At 47.2% G+C, this 27,839-nt stretch overlaps 1 protein-coding gene across 3 annotated transcripts in view; it reads right to left on the bottom strand.

Moving 5' to 3' along the window:
• Positions 1 to 27,839, bottom strand: part of LOC134355100 (transcription factor RelB-like) — a 71,644-nt gene that overhangs the window by 28,776 nt on the left and 15,029 nt on the right. The window contains exons 2-4 of one of the 3 annotated variants that reach the window (XM_063064841.1): positions 12,677 to 12,785; positions 10,484 to 10,519; positions 8,500 to 9,047 (exon numbers count right to left, since the gene is read on the bottom strand). In XM_063064841.1, coding sequence (XP_062920911.1) covers positions 8,500 to 8,931 — 432 coding nt within the window. In that variant the 5' untranslated portion in view covers positions 8,932 to 9,047; positions 10,484 to 10,519; positions 12,677 to 12,785. Of the gene's footprint in view, positions 1 to 8,499; positions 9,048 to 10,425; positions 10,520 to 12,676; positions 12,786 to 27,839 lie in introns of all 3 variants that reach the window. The other 2 variants (XM_063064839.1, XM_063064840.1) reach the window with 2 other exon arrangements.

Consider the following 27,839-nt stretch of genomic DNA (forward strand, 5'->3'; position numbering starts at 1 on the left):
GGAACCAAACCCAAAAAACCTTGCCAACTTGGAAGGAGCGAGACCTGTCCACTCCCCCAAGGGGTTTGGTGTGGCTGTTCTCAGTGGCATCCAACTCAGAAGTGATCGCAGGTTCAAAAGTCAACAGTAAGAGTTTACACACAAAACTGTTAAGATCGCGTCCTCAGGCAGTGACATTTCTGTGACTGACCAACTTCTGTACACCTCCTCTCCTTAAGGACTCCAGAGAGGGTCCAGCAAAGGTTCACAACGATCACAAGACAGACAGCCTTAACACAGGGGCGTATGATGTAGTCTTCAGAAAGATGGGGGTGGGGAGGGGCAAGATCTCATTGAAACACACTGAATACTGAAAGTCTAGGAAAGTGTGGACATGGAGAGGATGCTTCCACTCATGGGGGAGTCTAAACCTCAGAATAAAAGGACATCCTTTTAGAATTGAAGACGAAGCTGTTTACTCTCCTTTCACTGTAGATGCAGCGATGTCTGTCTCTCCTTCGTTAGTGAGAAAAAGTGCCTGTAGGATGTTGAAATGTTAAAGTGAACAGTTAGTTTTTGATGGGCTGTAGACCATGGTCTCCCTTTGGGGCTTTGCTGTGGTGGCGTGGTGGGTGGTGGGAATGCTGATGCTTCATACTTGAACAAGTGGGGGAGAGGGAGGGTTGATACTGCATGTGCATGGGCTGGGGTGTGGGAGCTTTGGGCTCCTTACATTTTTTCTGTCATTTATTCTTTGGGTTTTTTTTGCCCGTTTTGCGGATGTCTGTGGAGAGTATGAATTCCAGGTTGTATATTTATACATTATCTGATATTAAATTGAAATATTGAGGAGGAATTCAGCCACAGGATGAGGAATTTGTGGAACTTGTTACCACAGACAGAATGGGGAATGGAAGAAGAGAGAACTGGGGTGGGTGGTTGGGGTTATAATGACCATTAAGTTTGAGAAATCAAAGTTCATGCCATCAGGTTGGAATCCTGTTCCAAAGAAAAGCAGCTTTTCCTTGGTTCCCAGGGTCCAATATTGACGTCACAACCAGCACGACTAAAACTCAATCTGATCAATTCTTTTGTTGATATTTGGTGGGAGTTTACTCCACACAACTCGGATACTACAGTTGCCACAACACAACAGTAACTGTGCTTGTGAAAGATTCTTCAGCAACTCCAGGAGAGGTGCTGCAGAAAGTCAGGTATCACATTCTAATGATATGTAAATACTGACAGGTGTGGTGGAAAAACCCCTCAAAAACTCCCTTGTTGTGCCGCACCCAAACTGTGGGAATCCACCCAAGGCAATGCCTCAAACTCCCAAATAAATTCCCCTCCAAGTATTCCTCTCCAAATAAAGCCAGCACAAAACTCTTCCCACAAGAATTATTTCAGCGCCGAAGTCGGCTTTGACAAGAGTGCTTCTCCAGCGAGTACTGGGCGTGTCGGTTTATCACTGCAGTGGAGAGCAGATGACCACCTGAAGTTCGAGCAACTTACACGTCCATAGCTGTGAGATATTTAAAGATCTACTTTATTTGTTACATGGATATTGAAACATCGAAACACACAGGGAAATGTATCATGTTGCATCAACAACAACACAGTCTGAAGATGTGCTGGGGGCAGTCTGCCAGTGTTGCCACATTTCCAACGACAACGTAGCGTGTCCACGACTTACTAAACCCTAACATGTACACCTTTGGAACATGGGAGGAAACTGGAGCACCCGGAGAAACACGCACGGTTACAGGGAGAACGTACAAGCTCCTTACAGACAGCGGTGGGCAATGTTCCCTTGGCCTGAAAGCTGCACAGCCCTTTATGTTAACGTATGACGCCTGGCACAGTAGCATAGTGCTTCACTGTGCAGGCGACCCAGGTTCAATTCCCATTACTGCTTGCAAGGAGTTTGTACACTCCCCCCGTGTGGGCTCCCTCTGGGTGCGCTGGTTTCCTCCCACAGTTCAAAGGCTTACCAGTCGGTAGATTCATTGATCATTGTAAATTGTCCCTTGATTAGGGCAGGGTTAAATTGGGGGTTGCCCTGTCGTGTGGCTCAAAGGGCTGGAAGAGCCTATTTGTGCTGTATCACAATAAATAAACAGACATCTATACAAAAGAAAATTCCAGCTGTACAGCAACAAAGGCTATGTGCGTGGGAGTATTTCACTTACCGCGCGGCCGCACAGCTGAGGCGGAGCGGCGGCTGCGGTACCCTGATCTTACAGCCCGCTCTCGAGACCAGGACGTTAATCCCTGTGCTACCATTCTACCTACAACCCAAAGCACATCCTGCCAGATTATCACAGAATAAAACCCATCCACTGTCCTTAGTCCGGTGTGTACGAAACTCCAAGCTCATCGTTCAACCCTGTCAACTTTGGGGCATTGCGGATAGACAAAGGTTTTTATTTATTTAGAGGTAGTGTGGAATTGGCCTGTCCAGCCTTTCAAGCCAGGCCGCCAACAACCCACCAATTTACTCCTAGCCCAATCACAGGACAGTTTACAATGGCCAATTGAACTACTAACCCGTATATCTTTGGACTGAAAGGAAAGCCATATGGTCACAAAGTGAACGTACAAACTCCTCAAAGGTGGAATTGAACTTGGAACTCTTGACACCTGTTGAACGAGCTGCTACACAGCTGGAACAGGGGCTTTGCTTCTGAGGAAAGATGGTTTCTTCCACTGGAACGTAGGGGTGACCTGATAGAGACTGAGAAAACTATGAGGAGTACAGAAAGGGCGTAAAGTTGGTCTTTTTCCCCCAAAGGTGTGGGACAATAAAAACAAGAGGATTCAGAGTGAAGATGAGGGGACAGAAATTCAACCGAGATCTGTGGGATATATTTTACTTACACACACACAGACATACACAGAAACACACACACACACACGCACACACACACACACACACGCACACACACACACACACACACACACACGCACGAGATCGTTGGGTATATGCAACGAGCTGCAAAAGGCAAGGCAGATACAAACACGACATTAAATGCTGTTGGACAAAAAGGATCTCAGGGTTGTACGTGGTGGCATCTATGTACTCCAATAAAATTGACTTTGAACTGGGATGGAGTGACTCAAAGTGCAACCTTGTGTTCCCATGGTTGGGAATGGGCAAGGCAGACCGATAGGGCTCTGGTGAAGCTGTGTAGGCTGATACTTCATACAATGGATTACAGAAACATTGATGAACTGCAAATATACCATCGTCTTTGGATGTAGGAGGTGGGAGGTCATCAGTGGTCTGTGCTCCATAGGCCCAAGGAGGAGGAGGAGATGATAAACACGGCAGACGAACATGCCCCTTATGCCCAAATCATCCACAGCAAACAAGATGTCTAATTTGCTAGGCCCATTTTGCTGATGTTGGTCTAAAACCTTCCTCATGCATGTACTTCTACAAATAACCCTTTTTAAAAAATCGTATCCTCCCTCTACCACTTCTGCTAACAGCTCGATCTACATCCACACCACTTCCACATTCTGGTGTGGAGAAACCTGCTCCTTTACACAGTGAACTATGCCCTCTCGCTCCGAGAGGTGGAGACACACAGATTCTCACAGACAGATATCACCATCGGCATGGATGAGATGGCCTGCTTCTGTGCTGACGATTCTACAAATCTCGCAGAAATCCTACACTCAGTTTTTTTTCTGAGAATCCCTACAGATCTACTTCTGTCATTTTAATTTATTTTTATTTATTGAGATACAGTGCAGAATAGGCCCTTTTGGCCCAACAAGCTGCACCATCCAGCAATATCCAGATTTGTTCCTAGCCAAATGACAGGACAAGCTACACTGACAAATTAACCCATGAACCACAGTCTCTAGACTGTGGGAGGAAACCAGAGCACCCAGAGGAAACCCACACGGCCATGGGGAGAACGTACAAACTCCTTGTGTTCCTCCCATATTTTCATTGCCGGTAGCGAACTAATACGATCATACAATTACCAAGCACTTTGGTCTTTGTAAATCAAAGTATTGACTACAGGAGACGGAATGTCATGCTGAAGTTGTACAAGACGCTGGTGAGGCCAGATTTGGAGGACTGTGTGCAGTTTTAGTCACCTACCTACAGAAAAAATGTAAATAAGTTTGAAAGAGTACAGAGAAAATTTCTAAGAACGTTTCCAGGACTAGAGGACCTGAGTTTTAAGGAAAGATTGAGTAGGTTAGGACTTTATTCCTTGGAGCATAGAAGACTGAGAGAAGTTTTGACAGAGGTATACAAAATTGTGGGGTGTAGATAGGGTAAAAGCAAGCAGGTTTTTTCCACTGATGTTGGGTGGGATGACAACTAGAGGTTATTGGTTAAAGGTGAAAGGTTTAAGGAAACGAGGGAAACCTTCACTTACAGGGTGGAAATAGTGTGGAATTGACTGTCAGCACAAGTGGTGCATTCAAGTTTGATTTCAACAATTAAGAGAACTTTGGATAGGTACATGGATGGTCAGGATATTGGAAGGCTACTATCCTGGTACAGATCAATAGGAGTAGGCAGTTTAAATGGACTAGAAGGGCCAAAATGCCTGTTTCTGTGCTGTACTTTTCTGTGATTCAAATCGAGTAGTATATTCTGTATGCGAATCCTCAGGTGTCTGTAGACACCAGTCGGAGATTTCCTGAAAAAGGATGGGCAAGAGCAAGTAGAGGCAGTGGTTAGGAGCCGTCATCATCATGATGTGCCATGCTGTATGACATCATGATGTGCCGTGTCATATGACATCATCATTCTGTGCCATGCCATATGACATCATGATGTGCAGTGTCCTATACGGTGGACAAACATGGTCTCATGACCATGATTGCTCTTGGCAAATTTTTCTACAGAAGTGGTTTGCTATTTCCTTATTCTGGGCAGAGTCCTTACAAAATGGGTGACCTCAGCCATTATCAATACTCTGCCTGGCGTCAGTGGTCGCATAACCAGGACTTGTGATCTGCATCAGCTGCTCATACGACCATCCACCACCTGGTCCCATGGCTTCACGTGACCCTGATCAGGGGCTAAGCAGGTGCTACACCTTGTCCAAGGGTGATCTGCAGGCCAGCAGAGGGAAGGAGTGCCTTACACCTCCCTTGGTAGAGACACATATTGACCCCGACACCCATCGTTTATCTATTGAGATACAACGCAGAGTGGGCCTTTTCAGCCCCCAGTTTGAGTTGCACCAACCAGCAATCCCCAATTTAGTCCTAGCTTAATCACGGGACAATTTACAATAACCAATTAATCTACCAACCGCTACATCTTTGGACTATGGGAGGAAACCAAAGCACCCAGAGGAAACCCACGCGGTCACAGGGAAAATGTACAGGCAGTGACGGGAATTGAACCCGGTTCGCTGGTACAGTACTGTAAGCCATTGTGCTAACTACTATGTTACAATGCCACCTCTGTATAGTGGCTATACAAGAGTCCATTCAGCCCAACGCACCAATGTCTGGATTTTTTTCCCATCTAAATGCATCAGAATAACCCTCAATTCCTTCTTCCCCACGCTCTTTTCCAGTTTATGACAAGTACACCGAAACACAGTGAAATACTCCAGTTGCACGAACAACCAACACACCCGAGGGTGTGCTGGGGGCATCCACGACTGGCACCATGCGCTCCGGCACCAACATAGCACTCAGCAGACCAGCACAGAACCCAACAAGCAACCACACTGTTCGCTTCAACTAGTCCCCCTGTGACAGCCAATCCCACGTCACTTCAATTGAAGTTTTCCCACAGACGTTGTGGCCCTTTTAACATGACCATTGTACCATGCCAGGGATGAGGGTTCAATTCCTGCCGCTGGAGATCGGAAAAACACTGTCAACTCGGTCAGCTCTATCATGGGCACGAGCCTCCCCAGCAGCGGGACATCTTCAAAAGGCCATGTCCGTCATTAGGGACCCCCTCTCCCATCACCCAGGTGATACTTTGCTCTCATCATTACCATCAGGAAGGAGGTACAGGAGCCTGAAGGCACACACTCACCAATTCAGGAACAGGTTCTCAGATAATAAATTCGTTTTGAACTTTGACCCTAACCAACAGAGGACCTCAGAGAGACCGTAAATGGGTGACGTAGACTCAGTATGTTTCTCTCGTGTATGCCTCTGTGACTCTGGTCACAGGAAGAATACAAACTCCTTAAAGGATGTTAAGGCAGCTCCTGGAATGCTTGCTTGTATTAGTCGAGGCATTAAGTTCAAAAGTCAAAAGGTTAGGTTGCAACTTTATAGAACTCTGGTCAGGCCAAATCTAGAGTTTTGTACACTGTTCTGGTTGCTCTGCTGTAGGAAGGATGTTGAGGCTTTTGAGAGGGTGCAGAAGAGGTTTACCAGGATGCTGCCTGGCTTAGAGGGCATGTGCTGTCACAAGAGGCTGGACAAACTTGGGTTGTTTTCTCTGGAGTGTTGGAGGCTGAGGGGAGATCTGAATGAGGTTTACAAGATTATGAGAGGCAGAGATCGAGTGGACAGAGAGTATCTGTTTCCCAGGTTAGAAACGTCTAATACCAGAGATCATGCGTTGAAGGTGAGGGGGGGGTAGGTTCAAGGGGGATGTGAGGGGTAAGTTTTTTTACTCAGAGAGTGGTGGATGCGTTGCCTGGTCTGGTGGTAGAGGCAAATACATTAGAGGTTTTTAAGAGACGTTTGAATAGGAACATGGATGCAAGGAAGATGGAGGGATATGGACGGTGTAGGGAGGAGGGATTAGTGTTTGTTGTTTTTGATTTGCTTTTTAGTTGATCTAGCATAACATTGTGGGCCGAATGGCCTGTTTCTGGCTGTATGGTTCTATATTTACTAATGACATAATGAATTGAATGAACTTCTTACAGAAAACTGAACTCCAGTTGCTGATCGCTGGTGCTGGAAAGTGTCATGCTGACTGCTACACTATCATGGTCTCAGCTCAAAACGTCAATAGTTTGGTCATTTCCATTGCCGCTGCTCGACCTGCTGAGTTCCTCGTGTGTTTTGTGCTAGTTACTAATATGGCCCCCGGTTGCGGCCCCGATTCTTTTACAGCACGAGCGAGCTTCTTTTGAATCCCACCGCTGTCTGTAAAAAGCCTCAGAGTTGTAAACTCAGCTAGCTCCATCACTGGAAGTAGCCTCGCCACCATCCACGACATCTTCAAAGAGTAACGCCTCAAAAAAGAAATGTGGCATCCACCATTCAGAACCCCACCACCCAGGACAGGCCCTCTTCTCATTCCTACCATCAGGGAGCCCAAAGACACACTCCCAACCTTTTTGGAACAGCGTCTTCCCCTCCGAGACCTTAGCCTTTGTTAAAATCCTTTTCCTCGAGTTTTATTTCAATGGCTTTCTGTTCCAGGTGGTCCCAAAAGCCATTGGCACAGCACAGTAGCTTTCTGCTGGTGAAGTCAATCCTACGGCCATTGTGAATGCAGTGCTCTGTTACCACCCGATCTCTCTGGGTAAACCAAACAGGTACACGTCCTGTGCTCCTCGATGCACCTTTCCACTGTGTGTCCCACCTGGCCAATATGCCTTGCTGTGCATTCACAGGGAATCCTGTAAGTGTCTGCCGACCCGAGTCCCAGGTCAACTTTGACCTGCATAAGCTGTGATTTGAGCTTTCTTATGGGTTTGTGGATGGTATAAATATGGTATTTCTTTAGGATCCTAATAATTCTTCCAGAAACCGTGGAAAAATAGAGAAGCCAGGCTAACGGAAAAGAAATTCAACAAAGATGAAGGTCTCACTCTAACTAAGACCTGGAATTCGATTGTAAGCAAGGTGGGAGACTGGAAACCTGATTGGATGAGGTCTAACCAATCAGAAGGGATGGATGACAGGGGTGCAAATACCACCGGACTAGACATGCCCAGGCAACATCCCTGAAGAAGATGGCAGAGACTGTCATCAAAAACAATTAGTTATAATTGATACCTGTGCCCATCTGAAAGCCTGAGAAGAGTTTATTTGTAAGAGGGAGAGTTTTACATTGATGTTCAGGATTTTAAAAAAGCGGTCAGTGTTTGTACCAGGTTGGTGTTTGAAGTAGGTACAACAGTGGTGTTTAAAAGATGCTCAGAAGGTGTATGGAATAGAGGGATTTGCACCATGTACAGATACAATAGGTTAGGTTTAACTGGGCATTGCACACAGGAGTCACGTTACAGGCTGAAGGGCCTATTCCAGAGTTATGTTAGACCGTAGACTATGACACAGGAGCAGAATTAGGCCATTCAGTAAAGTGAGTCTGCTCCGGGATTCAATCATGTCCGACTCTCCTGCTGTCTTCTCGTAAGCTTTGACCTTCTGACTCATCAACTTCCACTTTAAATAGACCCAATGACTTGGCCTCCACAGCATCTCTGTGGCAATGAATTCCAAAGATTCAGCACCCTCTGGATAAAGAAATTCCTCCTCATCTCCGTTCTACAGTGACACCCTCTGCTCTGTCTCCCTCCCCTCCACACCTAACAGAGTGGGTACTGCACTCACCTGGACGGTGGGGAGGGTCTTGTTGAGTTCTGTCGTACTCTCTCCGGGGATGCTCCCTGCCGACCGACCCTCGCACTCGTAGCGGAACCTCATTCCCCGCTGCTTTGGCTGCTCTATGACGACCAGCTTGGGCTCCTCCCCGTCGGGCAGGCCCCCCGGGCCCTGCAGGGGCAGGCACCTGGGAGCGGGCCGTGAGGACGCGGAGCTCCTGGTCGCCCTCCCTGCTGCTCTGTGCTTGGCCTCGGATGAGCCGGCCCCACTCCTGGCTGCCGAGGCTGGGTTGCCCGCGCCCCTGCTGCCCAGTTGGGCGGTCCGGGCAGCTCTAGGGGCCAGACGGGGCGAGCCTGTGCCCCGGGCGACCAGCTGAGGGCCGTCCATACCCATGGCCAGGAGATTGGCGGACGAACAACCCCACCCGGGCACGGTGTCCATCAGCTGGTTCCGGATCTCTCCGATCTGTGCGTTGCTATAGTCGCACGGCAGCGAGGTTGGAAACTCCCTCCCCTCCTCCAGGTCCTTCAGGATATATTCATTTAAAATATTCAGATCTGCGAAGGGAAAAGAAACAGCTGCATTTAGCTCAGGCAGACCAAGTGTTTGTTCGGTTTTCTAGTTGATTGTGAACGTTGTGGGCATGCTGTGCTGGTTGGTGTCAGAATGTGGGCTGCCCCCAACACATTCTTGAGTGCATCGGTCACAAATAGAAATGGCGCATTTCCAAAATGTTAGTATTTTATTTATTTTTTGAGATACACTGTGGAACAGTCCCTTCTGGCCCCATGAGAATTGCCCACCAGCAATCCCCAGATTTAATCCTAGCCCAATCATGGGATCATTTACAATGACCAAGTAGAATGACTTCGGACTGTGGGAGGAAACCAGAGCACCCGGAGGAAACCCACGCGGTCACGGGGACAACGTACAAACTCCTGACAGACAGCGGCAGGAATTGAATCCGGGTCCCTGGCACTGCAAAGTGTTGTGCTATGACACCGCGCCTCCCCATGTGCACGTGCTAATTAAATGAGTCTGAATACCTGGCCCAAACAGCTTGAATGAAAGAAAATTGACCTGTATTTATAAAGTCAAACCCTGTGAGTCTCCGGGCGAGGGACTGGGGGGTTGGAGGTCAGAGGTCCAGTGGCAGCCAGTACTGGGGTTAAAAGGCCTGAACGTGTGTGTGCATGGGTGGGGTTGGGGGGAGGGACCTGTTTGGCCACTGCTGCTCTTGTTGTTGCTGTTGTTATTTTGTTGTCCTGCATGGTGTATTGGCACCGGAATGTGCAGCGACACATTAAGGTTTGGTTTGTTAGTCCTCCAAGAGGACCACAACCTTGTCGTTGGGTTTGGAGGCTCGCATGCCTCAATGATCTGGAGAGCAATGTTGGCTGGAGTCAGGGCCTTGTGTTTTGACTCTTGGTGGGGTCACCCATGCCAAACTGGTCAAAGGGTAGAGGCCAGACTAAGAGTGGCTCACCAGCCCTCCAGGTTTGGGGGTTCAGCCCAGGGCCAACAACCCTGGCTCGTAAAACAAGCCTGCTATGGAAACAGCAATGAAGAATCCTTCTAAATCTCAGTGGGATGGTATTCCTGAGTCTCCATCTGGGACTTGCATGACTGACAGTCGTGAAAACCGAGGGGAAGCTGCTGACATGATGAAAGAAGCCACGAACACCGCCAGAGATGGGGGACCTTCATTCCTGCCCTAAACGCCAGCGGTGTAACAGGCAGTATGGTTTGTTAATGCAAACGATGAGATTCACTGTAACCTTTGACGTACATGTGAATAATGAATAAACCTGAGTGGTGACCCTTAGACTCGAGGCGGGAAGACAGCTTCAGCCGTGTGCTGAAGGAGCTAGTCAAAGAGGACAGAATACAAGGTTTTCCCAGTCTGAGCCTCAGCACTGGTTTAATTATCTGTACCTTCCATGGGTCTCTTCCCAATCGGATGAGGAATTCTTTCAGATGAGAACCTACTCACCGAAATTCTGATCTGCTTGGAGATACGGACCGGGACCTGAGGGGAATAAAATAAAACCAAAATAAGTTAATTTAGAGTTTCGTCCCATCAGTCTCCTCATAACTAAAATGTGCCAGAAGTAACAATTAAGCCCAATTTTTATTTTACTTAGAGATGCAGCAGGGTAACAGGCTCTTCCAGCCCAACATAGTATACCTCCCAATTACAGCCAATGACAGAATCAGAACAAGGTTTAGTATCACCGGCATATGTAGCCAAATTTGTTATTATGAGGCATAATAAAAATTGTAAATTACAGGAATATATAGTTGTGTATTTAATATTTCAATAATATTTGAGTCATTTTTTGTATATACTGGTTAATTGAGCTTCCTTGTTTGTGCAAGTACGTATATATATCCGGCCGATTGTGCAGTGGCATCAGCACCAGACTTCGAGGCAAATGATCCTGGGTTCTAATCCGGCCAGTTACCTGGACACTTTCAATCCTAGCTGGATTGAGTATTGAACTAGCAACTCGATCTCATAAGACAAAAAACAGACAAAATGCTAAAATAACGGCAAGTTTGTCACCCAATGTGCTATAAGGCGCAGAGAGGAACAGCAATGAATACATGAATTGTACACTTCACGTGATACTGCACGCCTTGCTTAAAGTAAAGTCAAAGTCAGGCCCGCATTTCAGACTCCCATGTCTTCGTTTCAATTTGTTTAACGTTTTGAAGTTACAAAACATAACATATTAAAAAAGTTAAATTAAATAAGTAGTGCAAAAATAGAAATAAAAAGTAGTGAGGTAGTGTTTGTGGGTTCAATGTCCATTCAGAAATCGGATGGCAGAGGGGAAAAACCTGTTCCTGAATCACTGAGCATCTCTCTTCAGGTTCCTGTATCTTCTCCCGATGGCAGCAATGAGCACCTACTGACCAGTGAGAGGACACTGGAGCACCCGGAATAAACCCACCCACCCAGGCAGGCAGGCAGGCCTCCAAACCCAGAGCAAGCTGCTTCCAGCCTTCCAACCTCCATCCCTCGGCCCCAGACACTCGGATTGGACCTCCAGCCTCTGGATAAGCCAACCTAGAGACTTCGACCCTCAGGCCTAAACAGCCTTGCGTCTCACTAACATCGAGAGCCAATTCAATAGCACAGCTAGAAACGTGCCCTTTGGCCTACTTATCGAGCATCTACTTAACACTAAATCCATTTTATTCCACCATATTCCAGTCGAGTCTCTTCCCTCCACCCCCACATTCTACCCCTCATCGACACACTTGTGGTAATTCACAACAGCAATCTACCAATCCACAAGCCTCTGGGTTATTGAAGAAAATCCACACGTTCATGGAGAGAACATGCAAACTTTCTGGATGCGGAGCAGAGTAATGACGGTGCTAAACGGCGACTCCTTTGCTTGCTTCGTCAGAAACAGCTCGATTTGCATCTTTAGTATCTTTATTTTCCCCTTTCAGGGTTCTTTTGAAGACCCTGACCTGGAGATACATGTTGACTTTGGTTCTTTGTGGGAATGGGACCCGCTCTCGGGGTTTCACAACCGGCCATTGTTGTTTGGCACACCAGGGGCGTGGCCCAAGGGTCCGGCTCAGATTTGGAAGCCTAGGATCTCGGGGCTTTGGAGACGGGCGGATCGAGGGTTGGTGTCACGGCAGGAGACCCGTGTGCTGTCAGGGGAGTCAAAGTATCTATGGCTGTGTGCCTGGAGACCCGGGATCTCCGAGATCTTCAGGCACAGAGCTTGAAAAAAGCAACGTAATGGACTTTTAACATCGTAAGCGAGCCAGTTGTTTGTTATGTCTCCCTGCTTGCCAGGAAAACGGTGACACCTCCTTCTCCCTTATTAGGGGGAGAGAGAGAGCCTGTGATATGTCGTATACCAGGTGAAATACGAAGTCTTTGGGGTAACTGCAAGTTTGTGTCTTTGCTATTGCTTTGCTCGTGCTTGAATGCTCAGTGGTGAGTGCTGATGCTTTTTTTTGCCAGTGGGGGGAGGGGGGATTGTTGCTTGCTGCCGCTTACGCGTGGGAGGGAGGGGAGCTGGGGAGTGGGACTTTGGGGTTCTAACATTTATCTGTCGTTCATTCTTTGGGGCACTCCTCTGTTTTCGTGGATGGTTGTGAAGAAAAAGCATTTCAGGATGTACATGGTATATATTTCCCTGACATTAAATTGCACCTTTGAACTCCACACAGACAGCGCCGGTGGTCAGGATCGAACACGGGTCCCTGGAACTGCAAGCTGGCGGCTCTACCCTCTGTGCCCAGAGCGACTGATCCAACCTATACTGGATTACCCAGTCAAGAGAGAAATGCAAAGTTTCACAAATGTCTCCCTTCAATTTTCCGGATGCCGTCCTCATCAAGGGCGGCACTGTAGTGTAGTGGTTAGCACAATGGTTTACAGTACGGGGGACCTGGGTTCAATTCCCTCCGCTGCCTGTAAGGAGTGTTACGTTCTCCCTGTGACTAAGTGCTCCGGTTTCCTTCTACAGTCCAAAGATTTACTGAGTGGCAGGTATTGTAAATTGTCCCGTGATTAGGTTAGGGTTAAATCAGGTGTTTGCTGGGCAGCGCAGGGCCTTTTCCACGCTGTATCTCAGTAACTAGACCACAAGACCAGACCATAAGACATAGGAGCAGAATTAGACCATTTGGCCCATCAAGTCTGCTCTGCCATTTCATCATGGCTGATCCATTTTCCTCTCAGTCAATGCCTTCTCCCCATATCTCTTCAAGCCCCGACTAAAATCAAGAATCTAACAACCTCTGCCTTAAATATACCATATGTTTTAGCCTCCAGTGCCGCCTGTGGCAACAAATCCCAGATTCATCACTCTGGCCAAAGAAATTCCTCCTCATCTCCATTCTAAAAGGACACCCTTCTATTCTGAGCATAAAAAAAAGAGAAAATTTGCAGATGCTGGAAATCCAAGCAACAGACAAAACGCTGCCTGTTGTCCTCTATTCAGAGGGTGTGTCTTAGACTTTCTCACCATCGGCAACATCCTCTCCACGTCCACTCTATCAAGGCCTTTCAACATTCAATAGGTTTCAATTAGGTCACCTCTCATTCTTCTGAATTCTAATGAGCATTGGCCCAGAGCCATCAAACGCTCTTCATATGACAAGCCATTCAATCCTGGAATCATTTTTGTGAACCTCCTTTGAACCCTCTCCAGCGTCAGCACATCCTTTCTAAGATAAGGGGCCCAAACCTGCTCACAATACTCCAAGTGAGGCCTCACCAGTGCTTTATAAAGTCTCAACATTACATCCGTCCTTTTATATTCTAGACCTCTTGAAATGAATGCGAACATCGCATTTAACTTCCTCACCGCAGGTTCAACCTGCAAGTTAACCTGCAGAGATTCCTGCACATGGACTCTGGCCCCTGAAAGTAGCAGTCACAGGACATGGTCGGTGTGGTAACGTAGAGGGGAATTCAGGGGGTTGAGCAGCATCTATGGAGGCAGAGAGATGGCCAAAGTTTCTGGTCATCTGCTGGAACCGTGATGTAGGCTCTTGAGCTGAAATACCGAACACCTGTTTGCCTCCACAGGGGCTGCCCGACCCGCTGAGACCCCATCAGACCACAAGATACAGGAGAAGAATCTGGCCATTTGGCTCAATTCACTGACGACTGACATTTTTCAAGTTCAAAGTACAATGCACAACTTTAATATTTCTCTTCTTGCAGACAGCTGCAAAACAAAGAAACATCACAGAGCTCATTTAAAGAAAAGCCCCTAGATATCGAGACCATCAGACAACAAAAAAAAGAACAAATCGCACATGTAGAAGTATATATTACTATACATTACATCGAGATTCATTTTCTTGCAGGCATTTACAGGCTTCAACCCCATGTGACAGAACGTAGAACGGGACAGGCCTGGCCCTTCAGTCCACCATGTTGTACCGACCTTTTAACCAATTCTAAGAACAATCCAACTCTTCCCTCCCTCACAACCCCTCCATTTTCTATCATTTAAGTCTCTTAAGTGTCCCTAATGTATCCATCCCTACTACCACCCCTAGCAGCATGCTGCACGCTCACCTCATTGTGCAAAAAGAACTACCTCTGACAACCCCCCTCTATTCTCAATCACCTTAAAATTATGCCCCCCTCATATTAACCATTTCTGTCCTGGGAAAAACATTGGCTGCCCACTCAATCAATCTCTCTCACTGTCCTATGCACCTCTAACAAGTCAAACACTCACTCCCCTGGGGTCGTCTAGAGTGCCCGGTGCTCCCGAGGTGGCCTCCTCTACATTGGTGAGACCCGTTGTAAACTGGGGGACCGCTTCGCCGAACACTTCGTTCCATCTGCCACAAGTGGGACTTCCCAGTAGTCAAACATTTTAATTCCCATTTCTGTTCAGACATGTGGCTCCATGGCCTCCTCTTCGGCCAAGGTGAGGCCACCCTCAGGGTGGAGAAGCAACACCTTATATTCCATCTGGGTAGCTTCTGAACTGATGGCATGAATATCGATTTCTCCTTCCAATAAAAAGAAAATCCCTTCCTCTCCCCTCTTCCTCTATTCCCCACTCTGGCCTTTTACCTGCCTATCACCTCCCCTGGGTCCCCACTTCCCTTTCTCCTCTGGTTCACTCTCCGCTCCTATCAGACTCTTTCCTCTCCAGCCCTTTACCTTTCCCACCCACTTGGCTTCACCCCTCACCTTCCAGCCAGCCTCCTTCCCTCTCCTACATCCTGTGCCTTATGAGAATAGGTTGAGTGAACTTGGCCTTTTCTCCTTGGAGTGACGGAAGATGAGAGGTGACCTGATAGAGGTGTATAAGCTGATGAGAGGCATTGATCGTTTAGATACCCAGAGGCTTTTCCCCAGGGATGAAACGGCTGCCACAAAAGGACACAGGTTTAAGATACTTGGAAGTAGATACAGGGGAATGTCAGAGATAAGGTTTTCACAGAGTGGTGGATGCATGGAACGCATTGCCAGCGAGGGTGGTAGAAGCAGATACAATAAAGAGACTTACATAGGTACATGGAGCTTAATAAAATAGAGAGCTATGCACTAGGGAAATTCTAGGCATTTTCCAGAGGAGGTTACATGGTCAGCACAACATCGTGGGTCGAAGGGCCTGTAATGTGCTGTAGATTTCTGTGTTCTATTTTGGTGTCTTCCCCCTTCCTTTCCAGTCCTGATGAAGGGTCTCGTCACAAAACGGCAAGTGTCTATGCATTTCCACTGATGTCGACTGACCTGCTGAGTTCCCCCAGCATTTTGGGTGTGTTACATCCATCCCCATTGACTCTGCCTCAGTGGCAACACGTTCCACAGATTCACCTCTTTTCTGAGGTTGTGCCCTCAGATTCTGGACTCTGCTATTAATGAAGACGTCCCCTCCTCATCCACTCTATCCAGCCCCTTCTGAATCCAATCAGATCCTCCACTCATCTTTCTGAGCTTCACTGAGTACAGGCCCAGAGCCATCAAAAGCTCCAGCAGATGAACTGTTGATGGACAAACCATACCAGACTTGACTAAACCAAAGCAGAAAATGCTGGTAACACTCAATGGGTCAGGCAGTGGCCGGAGGAGAGAAAGCAGAACAGAGTGAAAATTATAGGTCACCTTCTGATGAAGGGTCTTGGCCCAAAGTTCCTCCCTGCACTTGGCACATCGGGCAGCAAGCTTACCATCTCTTGAGCATTTGTCTGATACATGAGGTAGAGTGTCTAGCTCGCCACTCAACGCAGCACAGATGGAGAGCACAAAGGCGCCAGCCAGGTTCGAACCCGAAGTCCGGTGCAAATGCCAGTACATCACCAAAGACATCCAGCTAAAAATGTTGACCGGTTATTCCCCTTTATGGATGCTGCCTGACCTGCAGTTTCCTTCAGTATTTTGAGTGCATTACTCTGGGTTTCCAGCATCTGCAGAATCTCGTGTTTACAACCTGTCTTCTATTCCATCATCGCACCTGAAACAATGAACCCTTCCACCAACTGAGATGTCAGCATCCAGAGTTTTAAATAGGAAACACATGGCATGCAAGAAGCATGGTTTTCTGCAAACAATTCTACAAACAGGCACATGGACTTCGATCCCATTTATAAGCCAATGCGGGCAAAATTCCAGCCAACGCACGGAGTTCACCACGCAACCAATCAGCAAGGAGACCCCGACCCTATGTCACAGCTGAGTTTCTGTAATCACAACCAATCGGCTGATTGATAAGTATATAAAGGTTCAGCATTCAGCGAGCACTCTACAAGTGATCAGCTCACTGACGTGTGCAGCGATGGATTGCCAAGATCAGAGAACCACTCAAGCCAACCAAAAGAGAAACTCACCCAAAACAGACCTGTCGCTGTACTCGGGCCTCAAGCAGGTACAAGTGACAACTTGGCTCTTCACTGGAGAAGCCTGCCAGTCATACTAGACCATCCCACGTGGCAGGTCAGTGTACACTGATCCGACCAGGATGCCGTCCGCATTTTAAACTTTGTCTACGACAGGAAGTGAAACCAGGGAAGGAATTGCAGTCCGCGGACGACGTCAGCAAGGGGTCAGTTTCCACCGCACTGGCCCCCCGCCTCTCATTCCTCCAACACAACTGCTGCCCGAAATTACTACCGATAATTCCCCGGTTTCCTCCCCACCCTCCCTTCGAGTGACATTTCCTTCCTGGTGGTTGAGCTAGGCCAGGTGGCAAAGGCAGAATTCACAGAAAAGGGAAGCAGTGGGAAGTACGTTCAGTGGGAGCAGCAGGCCTCTCCCCATTACATAATTCTGAAGAACACGCAAGTCAGTCCGGGTCGGGACTGTTTAGTGTTGTTGAGTTTATCAGGAGACAGACAGCCTGGTTTAGGATGATTTTCGAGCAAGGATTGCCCTTCCAAGTGGCAGAGTGGTTAGGACCGCTTCCCCACTGGCATGGCACTCTCTGCGTGGAGTCTGCACGCTCCCCACATGGCACCACGGGTGTTGCCGATTCCCCAGGGGTCGGGGTGTTACTCACCCCAGGGCATGGGGAGATTAGAATAAGATTGGCGAAATAGGCTAGCACTGGTCCTGTGGGCTGAAAGGCCTTCCCTCACACCATATGACTGAGTGGGCGATGAATGGAAACCTCATCTTGGCTGCCCAAAAATGCCTTTCAGCTAAGAGTCGTCAGGAAGTGCACAGCAGCATCCCGCAAAACACAACCATCCTGTCCAGACAACACGACTCGGTACTGTGAAGAATGGTTTAAACTTCGGCCTCTTGGTTTTGAACATTTAGCATTGGAGAGGGTACTGACGTGGTTCATGAGAGTGATCTCAGGAACAAAGTGGTCAGCGTATCAGGAACAATTGTACTCACTGGAGGAATGAGGGGGATCTCATTGAACCCTATCAGATATTGAAATGGCTAAATGGAATTGATGCGGAGAAGATGTTTCCACCAGTGGGGGCCGGCGGGGCTGGGGGGGGGTGGAATCTAGTACTTGAGGGAGTAGAAGATGAGGAGGAGTAATTTCTTTAGCCAGGGATGAAATTTATGGCCACAAATGGCTGTGGAGGCCAAGTGATTGGGTATATTTAAAACAGAGGTTGATAGGTTCTTGATTATTAAGTGCATCACAGGTTACAGTGGGGCTTGAGAAGGAAAATAAATCAGACATGATGAAACGGTGCAGCAGACTCGATGGGCTCAATGGTCCAGGGAGCGGGAAGCGCAGAACCAAATATCGCTGTGATGATTGTACGTTCTAGTATCAATTGTTTGGTGACAATAAAGTGTAAGTATGCTCTAATTGTGCTCTTGGATCTCACATCTGTGACCAAGAAAGTTACAAGGGGTCCAGGTCCAATCTCCAGAAAGCCATCTCACAGGCAAAGTGGCAATTCTAGCCATAAGACAAAGGAGCAGAATTAGGCCATTTGGCCCATCGAGTCTGTTCTGCCATTTAATATGGCTGATCCATTTTTTTGTCCTCAGCCCCACTCCCCAGCCTTCTCCACATAACCATGACCAATCAAGAACCTATCAATCTCTGTCTTAAATACACCCAGTGACCTGGCCTCCACAGCTGCCCGAGGTAACAAATTCCACAAATTCACCACCCTCTGGCTAAAGAAATTTCTCCGCATCCCTGTTTCAAATGGATGCCCCTCTATCCTGAGGCTGCGCCCTCTTGTCCTAGACTCTCCCACCATGGGAAACATCCTTTCCAAATCTACTCTGCCTAGGCCTTTCAACATTCAAAAAGTTTCGGTGAGATCCCCCCCCTCACCCTTCTGAATTCCAGCAAGTACAGACTCAGCGCCATCAAAAGTTCCTCGTATGGTAACCCTTTCACTCCCAGAATCATCCTCATGAACCGTCTCTGGACCTTCTCCTATGCCAGCACATCTTTTCTCAGATGAGGAGCACAAACCTGTTCACAATACTCAAGATGAGGCCTCACCAATGCCTTATAAAACCTCGGCATCACATCCTTGCTCTTGTATTCTAGACCTCTTGAAATGAATGTTAACATTGCATTTGCTTTCCTCACCGCCAACTCTACCAGCAAGTTAACTTTTAGGGAGTTCTACATAAAGACTCCCAAGTCCCTTTGCAGCTCAGATTTTTGGATTTTCTCTCTGCTTAGAAAATAGTCTGCATATTTATTTCTACTACCAAAGTGCATGACCATACATTTTCCAACATTGTATTTCATTTGCCACTTTCTTGCCCATTCTCCCAATCTGTTGAAGTCCTTCTGCATCCTGTTTCCCTTAGTACTACCTGCCCCTCCATCAATCTTCATATCACCTGCAAACATGGCAACAAAGCCTCTATTCCATCATTTAAATCACTGAAATACAGCATTGAAAGAAGTGGTCCCAACACAGCTCCCCTGCAGAACACCACCAGTCACTGGCAGTCAACCAGACAAGGATCTTTTATTTGGACTAAACTTGAATCAATGAAGGATGCTCGATAGTTCTGGCAGGGCTTGAATACTATCATTTCTTATAAAGTTAAATCAAGCGACATAGGCAGTAACAAGTCTTCAATTCCCGATGAACTCAATGCCTTCTATGCTCGCTTTGACTGTTAAACCATCATGAACTCCCACAGCCACGGATGATCCTGTGATTTCAGTCTGAGGCTGACGTCGAGCAGCCTTCCGGAGGGTGAAGCCACGAAAAGCATCCGGCCCAGACGGATACCTGGCCAAATACTGAAGACCTGTGCTGATCAAGTGGCTGGAGTGCTCACTGCAATTTTTTAACTCTTTGCTTCCACAGACTGAGGCGCCCAGCTGCTTTACACAGGCTTCAACTACAAGAGCACCCAAGGAGAGCGTGCTGGCCTGCCTCACTGACCATCAACCCGTAACATTCACATCCACAGTGACAAAGTGTTTTCAGAGCTTGGTGATGAAACACACCAACTCCTGTTTGAGTAGTGACTCAGATCTGCTCCAATTTGCCCACCACAGCAGATGCTACCTCACTGGCTCTTCACACAACCCTGGAACATCTGGACAGCAAAGATGCAAACATCAGGCTGCTCTTTATCAACCACAGTTCAGCATTCAGCACCATCGTCCTTCCAAAACTAGTCAACAATACTTCCTTGTGCATTGGAATCCTTGATTTCCTCACTTGCAGACCACAGTCGGTTTGGATCTGCAGAAACACGTGGCTGGATCTACAATCTCCATCAGCACGGGTGTACTGCAAGGCTGTGTGCTCAGCCTCCCGCTCTGCTCACTTCACACTTCTGACTGTCTGGCCAAGCACAGATCCACAGCCACATTCAAGCCTGCTGATGAAACCACTGCCGTGGGCCAGATCGAAGCTGGCGATGAATCAGCACACAGGAGGGAGATTGAAAATCTGGCTGACTGGTGTCCATGACAACATACTCTCACTCAGTGTCAGCGAGACCAAGGAGCTGATTATTGACTTCAGGAGGAGCAGACCAGAGGTCTGTGAGCCACACCTCAGAGATGGAGAGTGTCAGCAACTTTAAATTTCTCCATGTTATTAACCATTGATTCTGTTAGGGTTATCATTCTGCTATGGATTTATTGAGAATGCCTGCAGGAAAATGAATCTCAGGGTTTTATATGGTGATAATAAATTTATCAAAGCACGTATATCAAAGAAAAAGTATTTCAGGATGTATATTGTATACATTTCTCTGACATTAAATTGGACCTTTGAACTTTGACTCCTGTGCCTGGCACAGGTGTAACCAGCCCCACCTTCCCGGAGGAAGAACAAATCAGGCACAAGAGCCTCGGCCGGATTCGGGAAATGATCGACACGCTGAATGCTCCTGGGGGTGCCTGGAGAGCTTGGCACTCTTCTCGGTGGCTCGGTCACATGCCTTCCCACCTCCCCGTTTCAGTGGCTGGACTTGTCAAACAGCATTCCCGACCCCGAGTCGCTCTTCGTGCTCGGGGTTTTTGCTGGAAGTTTTCAAGGCCGGAGATCATTCGCCCCAACAGATCTATGCCTACTCTTCATGCGACTAACCCAACACTCCCGCCAATCTTCCCATCCCACAACAAGAGAAATATAAAGATACAGCCAGAAACTTCTCTTTTGAAAGTTGTACACAAATGTTCAAATATTACAATAAATCTCAGTCAGAGAGAGATACAGCATGACAACAAACAGAATTACTCCATATGACTTACTTACTAACCCTAATCTGTACAGCTTTCGAATACAGGAGGTCACGGTGGGAATTGAACCCAGGTCACCGGTGCTCTGGTAGTGTTATGCCACGCCACAATGCTACAACCCCCCACACCCCACCGTCATCAGCTCCCGCCAGATTCTACCCCTCACGCACACACCGGGGTAACCTGCAGCAGTCGGTTAAGCCGCCAACCTGCACGCCTTTGGGGATATAGGAAGAAAGATGGTGCCAAAGGTTTTCTTTTCTCCCATCTTTCCTTTCTTTTCAAGGTGGCTGTGGTCCTGTCAGAGACCGTAATCTGCAGCTACAGCTCAAACATGGGCAGCCTGGCGTTTTGATATTTCAGGACTCGCCGTGCATCCTGGTGTTTCGATATTCCGGGTGCAGCCTTGAAGACATGCGCTTTGTTTGGGGGGGGGGGGCTGCCTCATGAACGAGACGGCTTCTTGTCAATGTAGCCAACTGAAGTGTCGTGCCAGACAGTGCCCGGGGTGAGGATTGAACCTGGAACTCTACCCACTGTGCCACTGTTCCCTCCTCTATTATTGTTGCTATGGGTCAGACTTCAGGGAGGTTAACCTTCCGAACTAGAAGACCGATGTGCGTCCTTGGCGAGTTGGCAGAATGGGGAGGGGAGAATTGTGGGATCCTAGAGGCCGGGTGGTGAGAGAATACGGTTATTGAACACACCAGCCTGTTGCTCAACTTAACACCCACATTGCAACCATTTTAGGCAAGAAAGGTGAGGTGAAAGAGTTCAAAGTACAATTATTATCGAAGTATGTATGCAGTATACAACCCTGAGATTCATCTTCCCCACAGACAACCACGAAACAAAGAAACACCATTGAACCCGTTCAAATGAAAACATCAAACACCCAACGTACGAATAAAAGAATAAATTGTACAAATGGCAAAAAAAATGAGCAAGAAACAATATTAAACATCAAACTGCGTAGTCCTTGAAACAGTCTAGGAATGTTCAGTTCAGTTTAGCGCTGCCCCGCTCGTTGGCTGCAGTCCTCCTCGATCAAAGTCACACAAAATGGCAACTTAAAACAAGTAACCAGAAACACACCACTACATGAACAACACAGTCCGATCCACAAAGCACATTGCTTAAACCTTGCCCAAGACTTGCAATCAACATTGAGAAGCTCCCGTCTCTGGCTTTTAGATGAAAGATTAGCTTTATTTGTCACATGTACATCAACGCATACAGCGAGATGCTCCGTTTGCATCAAATCAAAGCAGCGGGGATGTGCTGGGGGCAGCCCACAAGTTTCACCATGCTTCTGGCACCAAAACAGCATGCCCACAACTTACTAATGCTAATTTCTACACCTTAGAAGTGTGGGAGGAACCGGAAGATACGCACAGTCATGAGGAGAATATACAAACTCCTTAAAGGCAGTGACAGGAATTGAACCCCCGACTGGAGATTTGTGGTGCTGTAAAGCAATTATGGCCTAACCATTATGTTACTGTACCACCTTGGGTATTAAAAACAAAAATATTGCTCCAAGGACATGGACTATACTGGAAAAAGTGATGAATAAATTTGGCCAGGATTCACTTAAAAGGCAGACAGAGCATTAACAAAGGACACTTTGGAACTAGAAGGCCATTGGACTCAAGGATTGCCCTGCCATTTAATGATATCATGACTGATATTTGCCAGCTTCACCTCCTCTTGGCTTCATAAAACTATCCAGCACATTTGAACAATTTATTCTTTTATTCGTACGTTGGGTGTTTGAAGGATGCAGTGGCATCCTTCCTACAAGTGTGCCCAGAACTGTTCACGGTACTCCACAAAGTTTCTTCTGCACCCCCAGTCCCCTGAACTTTCAAACATTTACTCTCCCATTGTCACAATCAGAGTCAGGCATGTGTCATGAAACTTGTTCTTTGCAGCAGCAGTACAATGCAATATATAATAATGAAACTATAAATTACAGTAAATATATAAAAAAGTTAAATTAAATAAGTAGTGCAAAAATAATAATCGTTCATGTGTTCAATATCCATTCAGGAATCAGATGGCAGAGGGAGAGAAGCTGTTCCTGAATCGTTCAGTATGTGTCTTCAGGCTCCTGTACCTCCTCCCTGATGGTAGCAATGAGAAGAGGGCACGTCCTGGCTGACGGGGGTCCTCAATGATGGATGCTGCCATTTTGAGGCATCGCTTCTCCTGGATACCGGGGAGGCTAGTACCCATGATGGAGCTGACAGAGTTTACAACTTTCCGCAGCTTTTTGTGATCCTGAGCAATGCCTCCCCCACTCCCCCTTCCCTCACCAGACGGTGAATCAGCCAGCTAGAACGCTCTCCACAGCATATCTGTCAAAATTTGCAAGCGTCTTTGGTGACATACCAAATCTCCTCAAACTCCTAATCAAGTACAGCCTGCATTGTCATTCAACACGAAGGGAGTCCAGAACTTGCACCCCTTCAGCTATCTGGGTCCCAGTGTTATCAGAGGGTCAGAGGTCCAGAGGGGGATGAAAGCTGGCAAGGATCTGTAGACAGAGATGAACAGCACAAACTTGGGGTGGCACATAGCATAGCACCTTACAGCGCCAGCAACGTGGGCTCAATACCCACCTTGGTCTGTATTTAGTTTTGTACATTCTCACTGCGACCACGTGGGTTTCCTCCGAGTGCTACAGTTTCCTCCCACATTCCAAAGACATACAGATTAGGTTTAGTAAGCTGTGGGCATACTTTGTTGGTGCCGGAAACATGGCGACACTTGCAGGTTGCCTCCAGCACACCCTTGGACAGTGTTGGTTGTTGACACAAATGACACATTTCACTCTGTGTTCTGAAGTACATGATTCTTTAAGGTTGTTATAGACGGGGGTGGTAACAGGGACGAGCTCCCACTACCTAGTAAATGTTCCCAATAATGTGTGACTCAAATAGCCTCTAACAAGCAGGTTCCAGATGTGTCAGAAAGGACAGGGAGGGAGGCAAAAGAGGTGGGGGTGTGGCACTGTTGATCAGAGATAGTGTCACGGCTGCAGAAAAGGAGGAAGTCATGGAGGGATTGTCTACAGAGTCTCTGTGGATGGAAGTTAGGAACAAACAGGAAGGGTCAATAACTCTACTGGGTGTTTTTTATAGACCTCCCAATGGTAACAGGGACATCGAGGAGCAGATAGAGAGACAGATTCTGGAAAGGTTTAAAAGTAACAGGGTCATTGTGGTGGGAGATATTAATTCCCCAAATATTGATTGACATCTTCCTAGAGAAAGGGGTTTTGATGGAGTGGAGTTTGTTAGGTTTCTTCAGGAAGGTTTTCAGACACAATATGTAGATAAGCCTACAAGAGGAGAGGCTTTGGTATTGGGAAATGAACCTGGTCAGGTGTTAGATCTCGGTGGGAGAGCATTTTGAAGATAGTGATCATAATTCTGTCTCCTTTACCATAGCATTGGACAGGGATAGGAACAGACAAGTTAGGAAAGTGTTTAATTGGAGTAAGGGGAAATATGAGGATATCAGGCAGGAACTTGGAACCATAAATTGGGAACAGATGTTCTCAGGGAAATGTACAGAAGAAATGTGGCAAATGTTCAGGGGATATTTGTGTGGAGTTCTGCATAAGTTTGTTCCAATGAGACAGGGAAAGGATGGTAGTGTACAGGAACTGTGGTGTACAAAGGCTGTTGTAAATCTGGTCAAGGAGAAAAGAAGAGCTTATGAAAGGTTCAAAAAACTTGGTAATGATAGAGATCTGGAAGATTATAAAGCTAGCAGGAAGGAGCTTAAAAAAGAAATCAGGAGAGCCAGAAGGGGCCATGAGAAGGCCTTGGCGGGCAGGATTAAGGAAAACCCCAAGGCATTCTACAAGTATGTGAAGAGCAAGAGGTTAAGATGTGAGAGAATAGGACCAAGTGTGACAGTGGAAAAGTGTGTATGGAACCGGAGGAGATAGGAGAGGTACTTAATGAGTACTTTGCTTCAGTATTCACTTTGGAAAAGGATCTTGGCGATTATAGGGATGACTTACAGCAGACTGAAATTCTTGAGAATGAAGATATTAAGAAAGAGGATGTGCTGGAGCTTTTGGAAAGCATCAAGTTGGATAAGTCACCGGGACTGGACGAGATGTACCCAGGATACTGTGGGAGGTGAGGGAGGAGATTGCTGAGCCTCTGTCGATGATCTTTGCATCATCAATGGGGACGGGAGAGGTTCCAGAGGATTGGAGGGTTGCAGATGTTGTTCCATTATTATAGAAAGGGAGTAGAGATAGTCCAGGAATTTATAGACTAGTGAGTCTTACTTCAGTGGTTGGTAAGTTGATGGAGAAGATCCTGAGAGGCAGAATTTATGAACATTTGGAGAAACATAGTATGATTAGGAGCAGTTAGCATGGCTTTGCCTTAGGAGCTTGATTGAATTTTTTGAGGATGTGACTAAACACATTGATGAAGGTAGAGCAGTAAATGTAGTGTATATGGATTTCAGCAAGGCATTTGATAAGGTACCCCATGCAGGGCTTATTGAGAAAGTAAGGAGGCATGGGATCCAAGGGCACTTTGCTTTGTGGATCCAGAACTGGCTTGCCCACAGAAGACAAAGAGTGGTTGTAGACGGGTCATATTCTGCATGGAGGTCGCTGACCAGTGGTGTGCCTCAGGGATCTGTTCTGGGACCCCTACTCTTTGTGATTTTTATAAATGACCTGGATGAGGAAGTGGAGGGATGGGTTAGTAAATTTGCTGATGACACAAAGGTTGGAGGTGTTGTGGATAGTGTGGAGGGCTGTCAGAAGTTACAGCGGGACATTGATAGGGTGCAAAACTGGGCTGAGCAGTGGCAGATGGAGTTCAACCCAGAGAAGTGGGAGGTGGTTCATTTTGGTAGGTCAAATATGATGGCAGAATATAGTATTAATGGTAAGACTCTTGGCAGTGTGGAGGATCAGAGGGACCTTGGGGTCCTAGGCCATAGGACACTCAAAGCTGCTGAGCAGATTGACTCTGTGGTTAAGGCGGCATACCGTGCATTGGCCTTCATCAATTGTGGGATTGAGTTTAGGAGCCAAGAAGTAATGTTGCAGCTATATACAGTAGGACCCTGGTCAGACCCCACTTGGAGTACTGTGCTCAGTTCTGGTCACCTCACTACAGGAAGGATGTGGAAATCATAGAAAAGGTACAGAGGAGATTTACAAGGATGTTGCCTGGATTGGAAAGCATGCCTTATGAGAATAGGTTGAGTGAACTCGGCCTTTTCTCCTTCAAGTGATTGAGGATGAGAGTTGACCTGATAGAGGTGTATAAGATGATGAGAGACATTGATCGTGTGAATAATCAGAGGCTTTTTCCCCAGGGCTGAAATGGCTAGTACGAGAGGGCACAGTTTTAAGGTGCTTGGAAGTAGGTACAGAGGAGATGTCAGGGGTAAGCTTTGTTTTTAAAAAATGCAAAGAGTGGTGAGTGTGTGGAATGGGCTGCCGGCGACGGTGGTGGAGGGGGATACAATAGGGTCTTTTAAGAGACACCTGGATAGGTACATGGAGTTTAGAAAAAAATAGAGGGCTATGGGTAACCCTAGGTAGTTTCTAAGGTAAGGACATGTTCGGCACAGCTTTGTGGGCCGAAGGGCCTGTATTGTGCTGTAGGTTTTCTGTGTTTCTAACCAAGTCCAGCTCCTGGCCTTCATGTGTAGCTTAGCTACTAAGCCCAGTAGAACCGTTTCTAGTGACAGGAGAAGGAGCAAAGGCGGGTTACTGGTGCCTTAGAACCAGTCACTTCAGGCAGATGGGGCTCATCAGCCGTGGTTGGCAGCTCACCTAGGAGAAGGAAAACTCTAATCTCAAACTTCCGCTGCCTTGCAGCTACATGGGGAAGGCTTCAGGAATAAGCCCCAAGGAAAAAATCCAGAGCTGGAGTCCCCAAGTCCTACATTGAATTCAACACCAACTGACAATTCCAGAGACAGCACTGGTGCCAAACTGCATCGGTATCTGCCATTCCTTTGCATTCAGCAGATGAGTGGAGAGGGGGGAGCTTGCTACATTGACCACAGTTTGCTCTCCATATTGTACTGCCCTGACCTGTGTATCTAGACAACTAGGCGCAACATCCTTGATTGACCCTGACTAATGGAGTCCTCAGGCATCTGACAAATAAAGCTAATCTTTCTCTTTCTCTCATTACTTAACGGGGGAATGGTGAAGGCTGGAAGGCATGTTATGGTAAGGGGATGAGCAAGTCAGTGCAATGCATCGTGGGAGAATCACAGCCAGGTTTCCAAGGATACTGGATAGAGGTGGAAGTAATTATGAGGATTGTACACTGGGAGGAATGCAAAGCTTTTCCCAGCTAAAAGAGAGGGGAAAGGGGTTTAGAGGAGAGCAGAAAAAAGGTGTTTGTGGAACACGTTCCCTGAGGCAGTGTTGGAGGCAAAGGCTCACGCAATGTTCAGCAATTATGTGGAGTGGTGGAATCACACAGATGTAGGAAAAGTCCAAAGTTAGAGACGGAACGTCTGCGTGCCTGAGGCTCCAGGGCCAGCGGTGGCCTCTTCTGGGTTTGGTGATGCAAGAACACAAAATATGGGTGGGCAAGTGTGAAAACAACTCATTTTGCTGTACATAAACACAACAGGTTCCGCAGATGCTGGAGATCCAGAGAAACACACGCAAAATGCTGGAGG

This window comes from Mobula hypostoma, chromosome 12 (genome assembly GCF_963921235.1).
Source record: "Mobula hypostoma chromosome 12, sMobHyp1.1, whole genome shotgun sequence".
Classification (NCBI taxonomy): domain Eukaryota; kingdom Metazoa; phylum Chordata; class Chondrichthyes; order Myliobatiformes; family Myliobatidae; genus Mobula; species Mobula hypostoma.